Below are 12,987 nucleotides of genomic sequence, written 5' to 3' on the forward strand. Positions count from 1 at the left end.
TATTTATTTATTTTTTAGACGGAGTCTTGCTCTGTCACCCAGGCTGGAGTGCAGTGGCGCGATCTCGGCTCACTGCAAGCTCCGCCTCCCGGGTTCACGCCATTCTCCTGCCTCAGCCTCTCCCAGTAGCTAGGACTACAGGCGCCCGCCACCACGCCCGGCTAATTTTTTGTGTTTTTAGTAGAGACAGGGTTTCACCATGGTCTCGATCTCCTGACCTCGTGATCCGCCCGCCTCAGCATCCCAAAGTGCTGGAATTACAAGCGTGAGCCCGCGCCCGGCCCACTCATTTTAAATATTATTAAAGTGAGTCTAGTCTGTAAGATTCACTTAAAGAATGTGTACATCGCCATACTCAGCTAATTTTTACATTTTTTTGTAGAGACAGGATCTCCCTGTGTTGCCCAGGCTGGTCTTAAAGTCCTAAACTCAAGTGATCCTTCTGTCTCAACCTCCCAAAGTGCTGGGATTGCAGGCATGAGCCACTGCATCTGCCCATCAGATATATTTTTTAAATGACCAACCTTTGTAATATATATGAGATTCATTTCAAATGTCTGCAGATATTATACATACTCAATCATACAAAATTAATTATGATTGAGAATGTTGTGTATTTTTTGTAATTAGCTACGTACTTTTAATTTTTTTATTTTTAAAACCCTATGATTAAAGAATAGTTACCTAGTTTGGGAATCTAAACCAACTCTTGGTTATAAAGGGTTGTTATAAAATGCTAGGTGTGGTGACTCACACCTCTAATCCCAGCACTTTGGGAGGGCCAAGGCGGGTGGATCATTTGAGGTCAGGAGTTCGAAACCAGCCTGGCCAACATGGTGAAACCCCCGTCTCTACTAAAACTACAAAAATCAGCCAGGTACGGTAGCACACACCTGTAATCACAGCTACTTGAGAGGCTGAGGCAGGGAAATCACTTAAACCCAGGAGGCAGAAGTTGCAGTGAGCTGAGATTGTGCCACTGTACTCCAGCCTGGGCAACAAAGTGAGACACCATCTCAAAAAAAAAAAAAAAAATAGCTGTTATTTGGTAAATATTTGGGTGCTTTTTTACAGTATTTAATAAGCACCAGGTTTGTTATTTTTAATGATGTTACCCCAAGTGACACTTATTTTTAAATTCATTTTATTTTATTTTGAGACAGAGTCACTCTGTTGCCCAGGCTGGAGTGTAGTGACACAATCTCGACTCACTTCAATCTCCACCTCCCAGGTTCAAGTGCTTCTTGTGCCTCAGACTCCCGAGTAGCTGGGATTACAGGGGCCTGCCAACATGCCTGGCTAATTTTTGTATTTTTAGTAGAGATGGGGTTTCACCGCATTGGCCAAGCTGGTCTCAAACTCCTGACCTCAAGTAATCTGCCCACCTCAGCCTCCCAAAGTGCTGGGATTACAGGTGTAAGCCACCATGCCCTACTCCCAAGTGTCACTTTTGACACAATTCATGCCCTTGAATGATATGTTATATATTGTTGTAGAATAATATCAAGAACAAACATGATAGTTAATATTTTATGAGAAAGGTAATTGGTAATATGAATATTTGTGAAGGTGAATTTTCAACCAAAGGAGTAACTTTTGTTTCAGGGTGCATAAAAACAAATAAAAATATTTAAAGATCTGGTTCAGTTAACATTTGAAATAAATATATATAAGCACATTATACAGTATGCCAATATCATGTAATATCCCTATTAACATTTAATATTAAAATTTATATGGATACTTACAATACATTAATAATGTCCATAATATGAATTAGTTCTTAACCAGCGCATTCTTGATAAGAGACTGATGAAAACAGTAAGCTTCAACCAGGGAAGTTCGTCTAGAGATTAGCTGATATAAAGCAGTGAGAGACTGACATTCTTTTGTGAGAAGACTCTCAGATGTAACTGATAATTCAGTTTCTCTGCCACAGTAGGTTGTTGCACATAATCACCCTTAGACCTCATCAGACCTAAGAGAAAGACCTGACACACCATAGGAAATTATGTTCTGTGTGCTTAGCTAACGTCCCATCACAGCATGGAAAAACAAGAAGCTTTGCAAGCTGTGATTATGTTAACGGTTTTCTTTTTTAAATGTTTTTCTACCATTAGAATTCTGAAAAGCGTAGTTGAAAAGCCAAACATAATCTTACTTAGATAAGCTTACTTTTGACTGGGATTCACATTGGCTTATATCTTATAAAATACTCCAAAATCCTAGGAAGTCAGCAGATATTAAAACATATTTTTGGTATTAATCATCAGTAATATGAGGGCAAGGGCTAATGGGCAGGCACTGATTAAAGTTGATCATTTCATAATCCCAAAAAACATGTACTGCCCAAGAGGATAAGCCTTAAAGAAGCATTAGCAAATCACTGTTTCACCCCGTCATCTTCAACTATTATGATGAATGAATTGGTAATTTTATTTTAGTCTACACATCCTAGGGAAAAGTCAGGATGTGAGGAGTTATAACCGATGATTGTGTAGTAAAACACATAAAAGATTCTGATAGTGGCAATATTGCTTGCATTATTCTTTACTATCAAATGAAATAAGGCTCTATGCTTTCTACACCAATATTTGAATGTTCAATGATTCAGAAGTGAGGAGAATCTGTTTCCTTAGCTTTCACAGAGTAGAGGTGATTGTTTTTAATAACCTATTTCTAATCGTTTTTTTAAATGGAAATAGTTGTTATAGCTCATTTGTTCTGTGTTGAATCTAAACCCTTATGAAGGCAGCATATGTGCTCTTAATGGGATTTTTCCCCCAATAACTCTAATAAAATATTTTGTTCTTTTCCCATCTGTGAATATAGGAATGAGATAGGCTGTCCCTGTGTTCAGTTTGTGGGAGTGGACGTAAACAGTGCACTGCAATATAACTAATGTTGTCAGTAATGAAGATAGCTACAAGGTGCTATTGAAATACAGAGGAATTCTCTCTGGGGAACATAAGCTTAATATCTGACTATCGCCAAGATGTTGCTTATACCAACCACAAAATGGCACGTCTTTATAGTTATTTCAACTGTCAAACTATATAGATAATGGCCCTAAGAGAGTTCCATCCATTCCTGCAATTTCATTAGTTCTGCCTTTTTCATTAAAAACAAAAGGTAATCAGGCCCCATGTATATCCAGAATGGAAGACTTTTGTATAATGTATTCATTAAAAATAAACATATCAGATACTAATGTCAGCCTTAATTGTATTTTTATTTTCTGCATTAAACAATGCAGAGATTTGACTAAACACTAACATTTAATAATTTTCAGTTAGAACCCTTCAGTGAAAGCTTAGAGATAAAGCAACTAGAATCTCAAAGTGATCGAGCCAACTCTGTGAATCAGTATTAAGTGTAACTATTGCATATGTAAAGGCGAGTTATCCTCTCCAATATAGGGGAGGCATATAGGAAACATGGGAAAGTAGCAGTATGAACAAGAGGAAAACAGGTAGTAGAAGACAACAGTGTAGGGATGAAAACCTTGTGAACGAAGAATTACTAATTTAAAATGTAAAAATTTTGCAAAGGGAAGATAATTTCTACATTTTCAGCTCTTTGTATTAAACATTTTTTCATCTGCAACTAGATATTGGTTTTTCTTCTCCATAGTAAGATCACCTGATATTTGATAATTTATGCTTTTATTATTACTTGTTTTATGATACCAACGTTATGTTCACAACCTCAAGGCTTTATTTTCAAGAAAAAATAAAGGCATAGTAGTGCAATGTGATAAGCTCCATCTTCCGACCAACTTTTAATTGTCTCATTGGTATGTATATTAGGACTAAATGGCTGTATTCTGTACAAAAAGTAAAATGAGCAGTAAGTCAAGTGAGTATTCAGGCTGTATAAAAACTTCTACCTACCTGGGCCTTGATTATTCTGGTAAGATGATTAATGATAGAAAAGTAGATTATGAAATAAGAAACTAAAAGGCATGTTAAATGCTCTTTAGTCTAAAGGTTTTTAACTCCTGCCTGGTGGAGCAAATGGACACCATCTGTATAAGAAAGCCAGATACCAACAAACTGAGAGCTTTACTTACTGAAACCTTCCACTACTTATGAAAAGTCAAATATCACGTATAACTCATCCAGATCAACTGGTTCCTAGACACTGATTTTTGGGAAGGATGTAAGAGAATTACTGACTCAGATTTAGGGTTTAAAGACTACTGAGAAATAGGAAGGTATTGAGAGATTATTGGGTTTCATCAGAGCAGACTTAAGTAGCCTGGTTGATTTTAGAATTGTCACAGCAAAATCATCATGCTTGGATGCTCCAGGCCTGGCAGAAACTTGCTGGTCTCTGTAGGGTGGGATAAGTGAAGCAACATTAAACCAGGTGTAGTCCTTAATTTCTCAGGTAACATAACCTTAGAAAAAACAGTTCTAATACAAGTTAACTCCTGTCTGGTTGAGCAAATGGACACCATCTGTATATGAACGCCAGATACCAAGAAACTGAGATCTTTACTTAGTGAAAACTTCCACTACTTACGGAAAGTCAAATACCATTTATAACTCAACTAGATCAACTGGTCCCTAGACACTGATTTTTGGGAAGGATGTGAGAGAATTACTGACTCAGATTTAGGGCTTAAAGACTATTGAGAAATAGGAAGGTATTGAGAGATTGGGTTTCATCAGAGTGGACTTAAGTAACCTGGTTGATCTTAGAATTGTCACAGCAAAATCATCATACTCGGATGCTTGGGGCCTGGCAGAACCTTGCTGGTCCCTGAAGGATGGGATAAATGAAGCAACAGTAAACCAGGTGCACTCCTTGATTTTTCAGGTAACATAACTTTAGAAAAAAACAATTCTAATACAAGTGTAACCTTATCCTGCTAACTCTAATGTTTCAAAAATAATCCTAAAACACTAAGACAATACTTATCCTATTGCCTCCAAAATAGGATTTTGCATTTTAAATGGTTTACCAAAAAATGTATCTTATATTTTTGGGTAAACTTTTATTTTGTTATACAACCAAAAATCTTAAAACCATCTTAGTACATTAACGTTTTAACAGGTCAACTTTTCGTCTTTATGAGCAGTTTTCACAAAGTTTTACTCAACATTTAAAAAATGTAGTTAACATACTGTAGACACTTCAATATTGCTGCTTATTCTTTGTAATCTTATTTGGCATAATATAATCATGTTCAGAGTTATTTTAAAGTAACTTAAAGTGAACAGACACACTCCCTCCTCCCCCCACCCTGAATTAAAAATAAAAAGAAAAACAGAAAGAAAGAAAAAATCAAAAAATAAGATTAGGTTCTAGGAGGAGGGAAACCCTAATCCAAGTGTGGGGATGCAGAAGTCAGCTTTTTGCACCCATTCTCTGTGCTACAGGATAAACTTTGAGACTACAGCCAAATATTTTCTAAAACCTTTCAAGAAGCTCCAGTGGATTTCTGGATTTGTTCCTTTAAAATCAGGATACTCTGCCTTTGCTCGGGGGGCAGCATGGCAATCTGATCTGCAGTCAGTTGAAGAACCTGCATGATCAAAGCTGCCTTTTCCTGATCCTGTGGAGTGACCTGGCTCTGCCCAGGACTAAAACTGCTAGGCTGGCTTCCACCTTGCTTGCTTGCCCCCTGTATACCTCCTCCTTGTATACTGACTCCTTGTATGCCTGACCCCTGCATCCCTCCTCCTTGTATGCCTGCTCCCTGCATGCCTGCTCCTTGTATGCCTGCTCCCTGCATGCCTGCTCCTTGTATGCCTGCTCCCTGCATGCCTGCTCCTTGTATGCCTGTACCCTGCATACCAGCTCCAGGATTCCCCACCGCTGAAATGCCTGGGACCTGTCTGGGTCCCTGAGGAGGGCCACCTGCCCCTATATTAATGGGACCAGGACCCTGAATTCCACCAGTCATAGGGCCTCTTGAACTGGGGACAGGGCCCCTCATCTCCAATCCTCTTGCATCCATGCCTCTTGCTTCCATCCCTCTGGTTTCCATCGCACAGGTCTCCATTCCTCTCCTCTCCATTACACGTGTCTCTAAGACCTCAGTTTCCATGGCGCGAGTCTCCATCGCTCGAGCATCTCTACTACCTCTACCATCCATAGGTAGACCCCTTTGATCTATCATGGGGCCTCTGGGCTCTCCAATTAGCAGTCTGGGATCTCCTAATGGCCCTCCCCTCATCTCATGTGAGGAAGGGCCACGAGTGTCATGACCAGAGGCATGATGCATGGGAGGACCCTGATGGGGTGGACCCAGATAACCTCTGGGCTCCACTTCTCCAGTGACTGAAAGCAAAGTCCCTCCACGTGGGTCATTTGGAGCATCTCCTAACAGTCCTCGAGGAGGCAGACCACCAGGAGTCATGGGTCCACGAGGTATAGGAGCTCTAGGATCTGACATCTGCACTTGTCCCCGCTCTAAAGGCACTGGGCCAACCCCTGGCATTCCAAGTTGGGGCTGCATTGCTCCTCCAGGAGTTAAGGAACCAGGACCAGGTCCGGGAACTGCAGCTGGTATTGGCCCTGGAGCTGGAATTCCACCCTGGATAGGAGTCTGCATCAGAGGAGGAATGTCCTTCACAGGTCTTCTAGCCAAATGCTGAGGCTGAGGGGCTGGAGGATTCTGCTGGTTCAGCAGAACATTAGGTCCTGGGCAGAGCCCAGGGCCAGGGCCAGGGCCAGGGCCAGAGACAGACACAGATTGAGATTTGCCTGGGATCAGTGGTGTGACATGTATCTTCCGATGCAGAATTTTCAGAGCAATCTCTGGATCCATGATTCTCATCACTACTTGTGCCTGCAACAGCGCATAAGCCAATTGTGGATTTTGAAGTAACATGTTTCGAGCTTCCTGGTGGCTGTTTTGGACACAGAGCTTCATCTGCTTCATCAGCTCAAACATCTGCTCCGGGGGGAGACTGGCTACTGCTCTGGTAATCGATTCAGGGGCATCTTCTGGATCGATGGGATCCCCATAGGGTGAGTCAATAATGGGCGCTGCAGGCCCGAGGCTCTTTAACTCCTCCTTATTCTTTTCACTGGCAGCATTGTCCACCCGAAGCGCTCTCCCACTGAACTCCCGCCCATTGAGGTTCCGCATGGCACTAAGCGCGGTCTCTTGGTCTTGGTATTCGCAGAAGCCATAGCCCTTGGGTTTTCCCGTCTCTCTATCGTATACCAGCCGGAAACTGACAACAGAACCAACCTCCGAGAAAATGTCCTTTAACTGCTCCTCAGTTGCCTCATACGGAATGTTCCCCACGAACACGGAACGCAGTGATCGATCCATTGCCGGGTCTCTCACCGCCAAACTCGACATGATTCCGGTTGTGCAGACAGCCGATAGCAGATTCTTCGAGGCGTCTGTCCTCTTGCGACCGACACTTCCGCTGAGCAACGGAAGCAGCTCTCAAGATCCGGGCAGAAACCTTACTAATTCGCTTGAATCGTTCCGCTTGCCTGTGGAATCTGCATCCCACTAACAACTTATCTAATGCTTTCCGTCCCTGATCCTTTGTGGTTCTGTCAGCTTCTTATTACAGAGTCGCATGATTCCTTTCCATTTCACGTTCCGCTGACCTTCTGTGGAGCCCCAACAGCCCCACTACGACGCGCTTGGTACGAGATGACCACAGTAAAGATGGCCGCATAGACTTCACCATAGTAACTGGGAGGGGACTCCTCCCTTGACGTCAAAGGCGGTTTTGCTTCCGTTCCACCGGCGGGAAACCGCCAACCGAAAGCGGATTTAAGGCGGCGTGTTTTTCGTTCTGACAAAATATTTTCATGTGGCCTTTTATTATAGTATAGTTAAGCTAGATTTAAAATCACATTCGCGACTGAGGGAAAAGCGTAGTCGTTTCAAAGCACATTTGAGATTTGCCCCTTAAAGTAAAACAGTATTATATCTCCTTTTTAGAACAACATTTTTGGAAATTAACTGACAAGAAATATAAACTGAAGCGTGTGCCGGCTGGGCCCTGCCCCCACTCTGTTGCTTCCTATAACCGCTGTTAATGGATGGGTGGCAGACCCTTCTAGGTTTTTCCTGAGCACACGGGCAGCAGTCGTACTATTCCTAATATTACGGTTTTCTTCCTTAATAATAACCGATTTCAATATTAATTGGTGATTAAATAAATTAGTGATTAATTAGTTATTAGTATTTTATCGCTTCAGAATATGGAATAAAGAAATTTACTTAACTATCCCTACATTGATTGCTTCTGATTTTTATTATATCATGCAGTGAGTCCACCACTTCCATGAAGGGAAAAACAAATAGTGGGTGTTTGTCTTCTGCTGTTAGCTTTGCAGGCAGGAGTTAAAACATGTTCAGTGTGGGGTTTCCCCGCCTGCAATTCGAAGCTAGAACTGAAGCTTGGAGAGGGCTAGGTAAATTCCCAAGGACAAGCAGCTGCAAAAAGGCAAAGTCAGGATTCTAACCCAGCTTGGTCTCTCATAGCTCCAACTCTACACTGCCTTACGTGTATTGAATATTTGAAATGCAGCTAGTGTGACTGAGGAATTGAATTTTAAATCTCATTTTTTATTTAAATAAAAAAACTAATGTTCAGTAGTCTATTGGAAAACTTTTTTAGTATTTAGAACAACTTGGGTATAGAATCTACTTTTGCAATAATAAATTGTGTTCTAAATAAAAATCATTTAGAAGAACACTAAGACAAAAAATAAAAATAAATAGAAAGTATTGCCAGTCAAAATTTAACATTCTGGTTGAGGTGTGCCATACATGTAAGATACATGAAAGATTTTAATGATCAAATACAAAAAAATGTAAAAATAGCTCATCAATTTTATATTTTTTATAAGTTGAAATGTAATATTTTATATATTGGTGTAAAAATTATTTTGAGGTTAATGTTATTCATTTCATTTTACTTTTTAAAATGTGGCTATTAGAAAATTTAAAATTATATGGATAGATTGCATTATACTTCTGTGGACTGGACTGCTCCAAGCCTGTGCTTTAATTCCGAAACAGGGAATTATTTTATTCTGAAATATGCCTCTTAAGTGGATTAAGAAACTTTCAAATTTCAGCAAAAAAATTGTATTATGTATCTTCAGTATCCTATTCCAATGAATAGATTTGACATGAGTATGATGATTTAGCTGCAAATAAGACACCATTTACCTTCAAGTTTTTGAAACAGTTCTGCACATAGCTGTTCACCCAAGGTGCACAACAGTTTACATTTGCAAGTGACAAGGTTCATTTACATCACCTAATAAGATTTTCCTGCTATATCAAACAGAATAGCCACCTGCTAGCAATGTTTCCCCAGTGTGATTCTTTTATTGGGGACAATAGGGGAGGGGTTAAGGATAGTAGCATTTCAAAAAACGAAAGACAAATGTGTTTTTCTTCCTTCTATACCATCACTTTACAAAGAGAAGCCATGCCTTTTTTATACACATTCTGTCAAGGGTAACTTACAAGTTGAATATGTGTGTAATTGTGTGTGTATTAAATGTAGTAATCATGAAGATGGTAATGGAGTATTATAATATGTTGCAAAATTCACAGAAGATTGCACAGCTTGACAGAGTTTCTTTACTGCTGATGCCATCTAAACCAGTGGTCTTCACATATATCAGAACCACCTTGAGCCACGGCTTGTTAAGTCAGATTCTGCTTTAGCAGGTCTGGAGAATTTGCATTTCTAATAAGCTCTCAGGTGATGCTGATGCTGCTGGTTTGGAGATCTTTAAGAATCATTGGTCCTAGGGATTGGTAGTAGATATTCTCATTTACATCAGACCAAACTAAATTTGGTACACTCTATTAAAAGATTTGAGGTAAAGGTTTTTAAAACATTATTAGTTTACTATTAATATACTATTCTAGTACATGCTGATCTGCTACTGAAGATACCCTGGACATGAAGACTGGGTGAACAGAGAGTAGCTGAAGGACTATGGGGACAAACAAGGGGGAAGTTATGATTATAGAGTGTGCTTTAGTCACAGGCTTTCCATGTTCTCTTTAGTCCCACTATTCCAAACTATAAGAATGGTTTGTCATGCCCCCCCTTCATACAGGACCAGTGTGACCCACCATGTAATTCCATGCCCAGAACACATAAACTAATGCTTATTGTTAACTGAATGGCCCCAAATCAAGAGCTCAGATAAACCTATGTATATTTCCTGGTACCAGTACATATTTTTTTATAGATCTAACTTGGAAGAACATCCATTTTTATACTGCTTTTTTATTCCCATAAAGTTTAAATTTTAGATATTTATAGCATGGCATACACTCTGAAGAAAAGTGTACATGGTATAGTGTATGTTCAGATGTTGATTCTTTCAATAGATTGATACCAGATATATTAAGACTGATTTCAAACACACAAGAGCATCTATGGCCAAGTGGAAACTGTCTTTAATCACTTTCAGAAACTACAAACTTAATCCATTGTTCAAAATATTTTTTTTTTTTTTTTTTTTTTTTTTTTGACACAAGATTTCACTCCTGTCAGCCAGGCTGGAGTGCAATGGCGTGATCTTGGCTCACTGCAACCTCTGCCTCCTGAGCTCAAGCAATTCTCCTGCCTTAGCCTCCCGAGTAAAGACTACAGGCATGTGTCACCACTCATGGATAATTTTTTGTGTATTTTATAGAGACAGGGTTTCACCATGTTGGCCAGGCTGGTCTTGAACTCCTGAGCTCAAGCGATCTGCTTGCCTCAGTCTCCTAAAGAGTTGGCATTACAGGCATGAGCCACTGCACCTGGCCTCAGACTGATTTTTGAACTTCTACCCTGAAATTGCTTTGGGCCTTCATTTATAAGTCATACTAGAAAATCGGTACATTAACTGAAAAGTATACTTTATTTTTAACAAAGAACAGGATTATGCAACAAAATCACCCAACTTCCTGACCAGATTTGGCAAAAAATATCACGCTTAGCTAATTCCAAATATCAAACCTTACATCAGAATACAAAAATTCTGTACACTTTGAGGGAATTTTAAAAAAAACACTATAGAGTGTAGGGAAAAAAGAAAAGATTCACTATAGATTCAGTAGACAAATTCCAAAGACAAGAACTAAAAATATTTTGAGTAATGACAGGCATTTTTGAAATAAGTGTACGGGTCCTTCAAGGAATAGCTCAAATAAACTACTCCACAAAGCTTTCTATGACCTTTCTACCCTTTCCCCTAGGTTAGAAGTAATTTTGTTTTTCTTTGGATATAAACCTTGCTTATACCTTGTACCTTTCTGATTATAGTAACTCCTTTACCTTTCAGTAAAATTGCAATTTTCCTTCTAAACTGTAAAATCATTATGTATCCCCCTTTATCAGTTAACTAAGTGCCTCAAATTTATTATTTCATTCCGTCAATATTTATTCCAAGCACTGACAATACAGCAGTGAGAACAATAGTCGACCAGAACAGAAGGTCCCTTCATGTGGTCCTTGGTTCAGTGGCATCAGCATCACCAGGAAACATCTTAGAAATTAAAAGTTTGGGGCCCTACTCCAAATCTATTGCATCAGAAACAGAGAAATCTTTGAACAAGTTTTCCAGGTAATTCTAATGCAAGCTCAATTTTGAGAACCACTACATTATAAGAATGCAATCATAGTTGCCAGGCACAGTGACTCACGCCTATAATCCTGGCACTTTGGAAGGCGGAGGCTGGTGGACCATTTGGTCGGGAGTTCAAGACCAGCCTGGCCAACATGGTGAAATGGTGAAACCCCGTGTCTACTAAAAATACAAAAATTAACCAGGTGTGGTGGTGCATGTTTCTAATCTCAGCTATTGTGGATTCTGAGGTTTAAGGATCACTTGAACCCGGGATGTGGATGTTGCACTGAGCTGAGATCACACCACTGCACTCCAGCCTGGGCAACAGAGTGAAACTCTGTCTCAAAAAAATAATAATAATAATAAATAAATAAAATAAAAAGAATGCAATTATAGTATAGTAGCTGATAGATAAATAGATAGATATTTTGTTTTCACCTCTGTATCCTCAGCACCTGGGATAGAGCTCAGCACAGGTGGATGTTCATTATATATTTGTTGAATGAATGACAGGAAATGACTTTAAAATTTGCTAATTCACAAATAATTTAATTTTACCAAGGACAGAAGCTGTGACATTGAATAACATGCCTCAAATCAAAGAGAAGACATGCTGCCAGGACCCTTGTCATTTTATTCCTAAGTCAGTGATAGTTCTTCCAGGTTGCCATTTGATAAAATAGATATGCAATAAAGTATGTAGAGATGAAAGAGAGTGATATGGTTTAGATCATCAAGGAAAGCTTTCTGATGGAAATGAGATTTAGGGATGGGTTATAATCTGGCATAGATAGGTAGAAGATGAAGAAAATAAACCAGGAGCTAGTAATAGCCAATGCAAGAAATTGGAACCTGGTGTTTTTTATGGCCTCAGAGGAAACCAAGAGAGTTGGTGAGGAGTGTGACAAAAGATGGGCTTCTGGGACAGATTATAAAAGGTTTTGAAGTTCAGATTCATGAATGTGAACTTGATGTGAGAGTCAGTAGGCTTCCTTCACCACCCCCTGAAACAGGACCATAGAATAATAATGGCAGAGGCTTAAGAATACCAAACTTATCTAATCCTTTTCTATATATTTTCTATCTAGGCTGTTCTTTTTTAATACCTTATAACTTTTAATCTAAATTGTGGCAGTTGTTCTTCCTACATATGACACACTCTATTACGTAGCTTCATTCTCATTACTTGCCCTCCATCCCTTCACATATTCTCCTCTGGCTAAATTGTACCACTCACTTTTTATCATACATGATCTGTATTTTTTCACCTCCTAGCTTTTTGTGATACTATTTGTCAGGGATGCTTCCTTTTTTCCTCTTCTTCTCTTCCCTCCCCCATGTTTAAATCTTTCTGTTCTTCAATGCTCACCTCAAAGACTTTCCATTTAGAGTATTGGTTTGGTACTCATTATC

General features: G+C 39.5%; 2 protein-coding genes across 5 annotated transcripts in view; one reads left to right on the forward strand and one right to left on the reverse strand.

Annotated features, from left to right (window-relative positions):
- The window catches only part of PRKG1 (protein kinase cGMP-dependent 1), a 1,338,496-nt gene that overhangs the window by 717,687 nt on the left and 607,822 nt on the right, over window positions 1-12,987 (forward strand). The window lies entirely within an intron of this gene.
- On the reverse strand, window positions 3,748-7,609 carry CSTF2T (cleavage stimulation factor subunit 2 tau variant). 3 transcript variants are annotated; one of them, XM_058436253.1, is made up of 2 exons: window positions 5,806-7,609; window positions 3,748-5,775 (listed from the first exon to the last, which is right to left on the reverse strand). In XM_058436253.1, the coding sequence occupies exons 1-2, from the start codon at window positions 7,322-7,324 to the stop codon at window positions 5,429-5,431; spliced, it is 1,866 nt and encodes a 621-aa protein (XP_058292236.1). In that variant the 5' UTR covers window positions 7,325-7,609; the 3' UTR covers window positions 3,748-5,428. The 3 variants fall into 3 exon arrangements, with proteins under 3 accessions (XP_058292236.1, XP_058292235.1, XP_031993493.1); XM_058436252.1 differs by having other exon boundaries at window positions 3,748-5,700; window positions 5,731-7,607; XM_032137602.2 differs by having other exon boundaries at window positions 3,748-7,606.

This window comes from Hylobates moloch, unplaced genomic scaffold (genome assembly GCF_009828535.3).
Source record: "Hylobates moloch isolate HMO894 unplaced genomic scaffold, HMol_V3 SCAFFOLD_3, whole genome shotgun sequence".
Taxonomy (NCBI): Eukaryota; Metazoa; Chordata; class Mammalia; order Primates; family Hylobatidae; genus Hylobates; species Hylobates moloch.

Bases quoted from the DNA above. Each gene is read 5' to 3' on its own strand.
- CSTF2T (XM_032137602.2), bottom strand. From the start codon at position 7,324: ATGTCGAGTTTGGCGGTGAGAGACCCGGCAATGGATCGATCACTGCGT.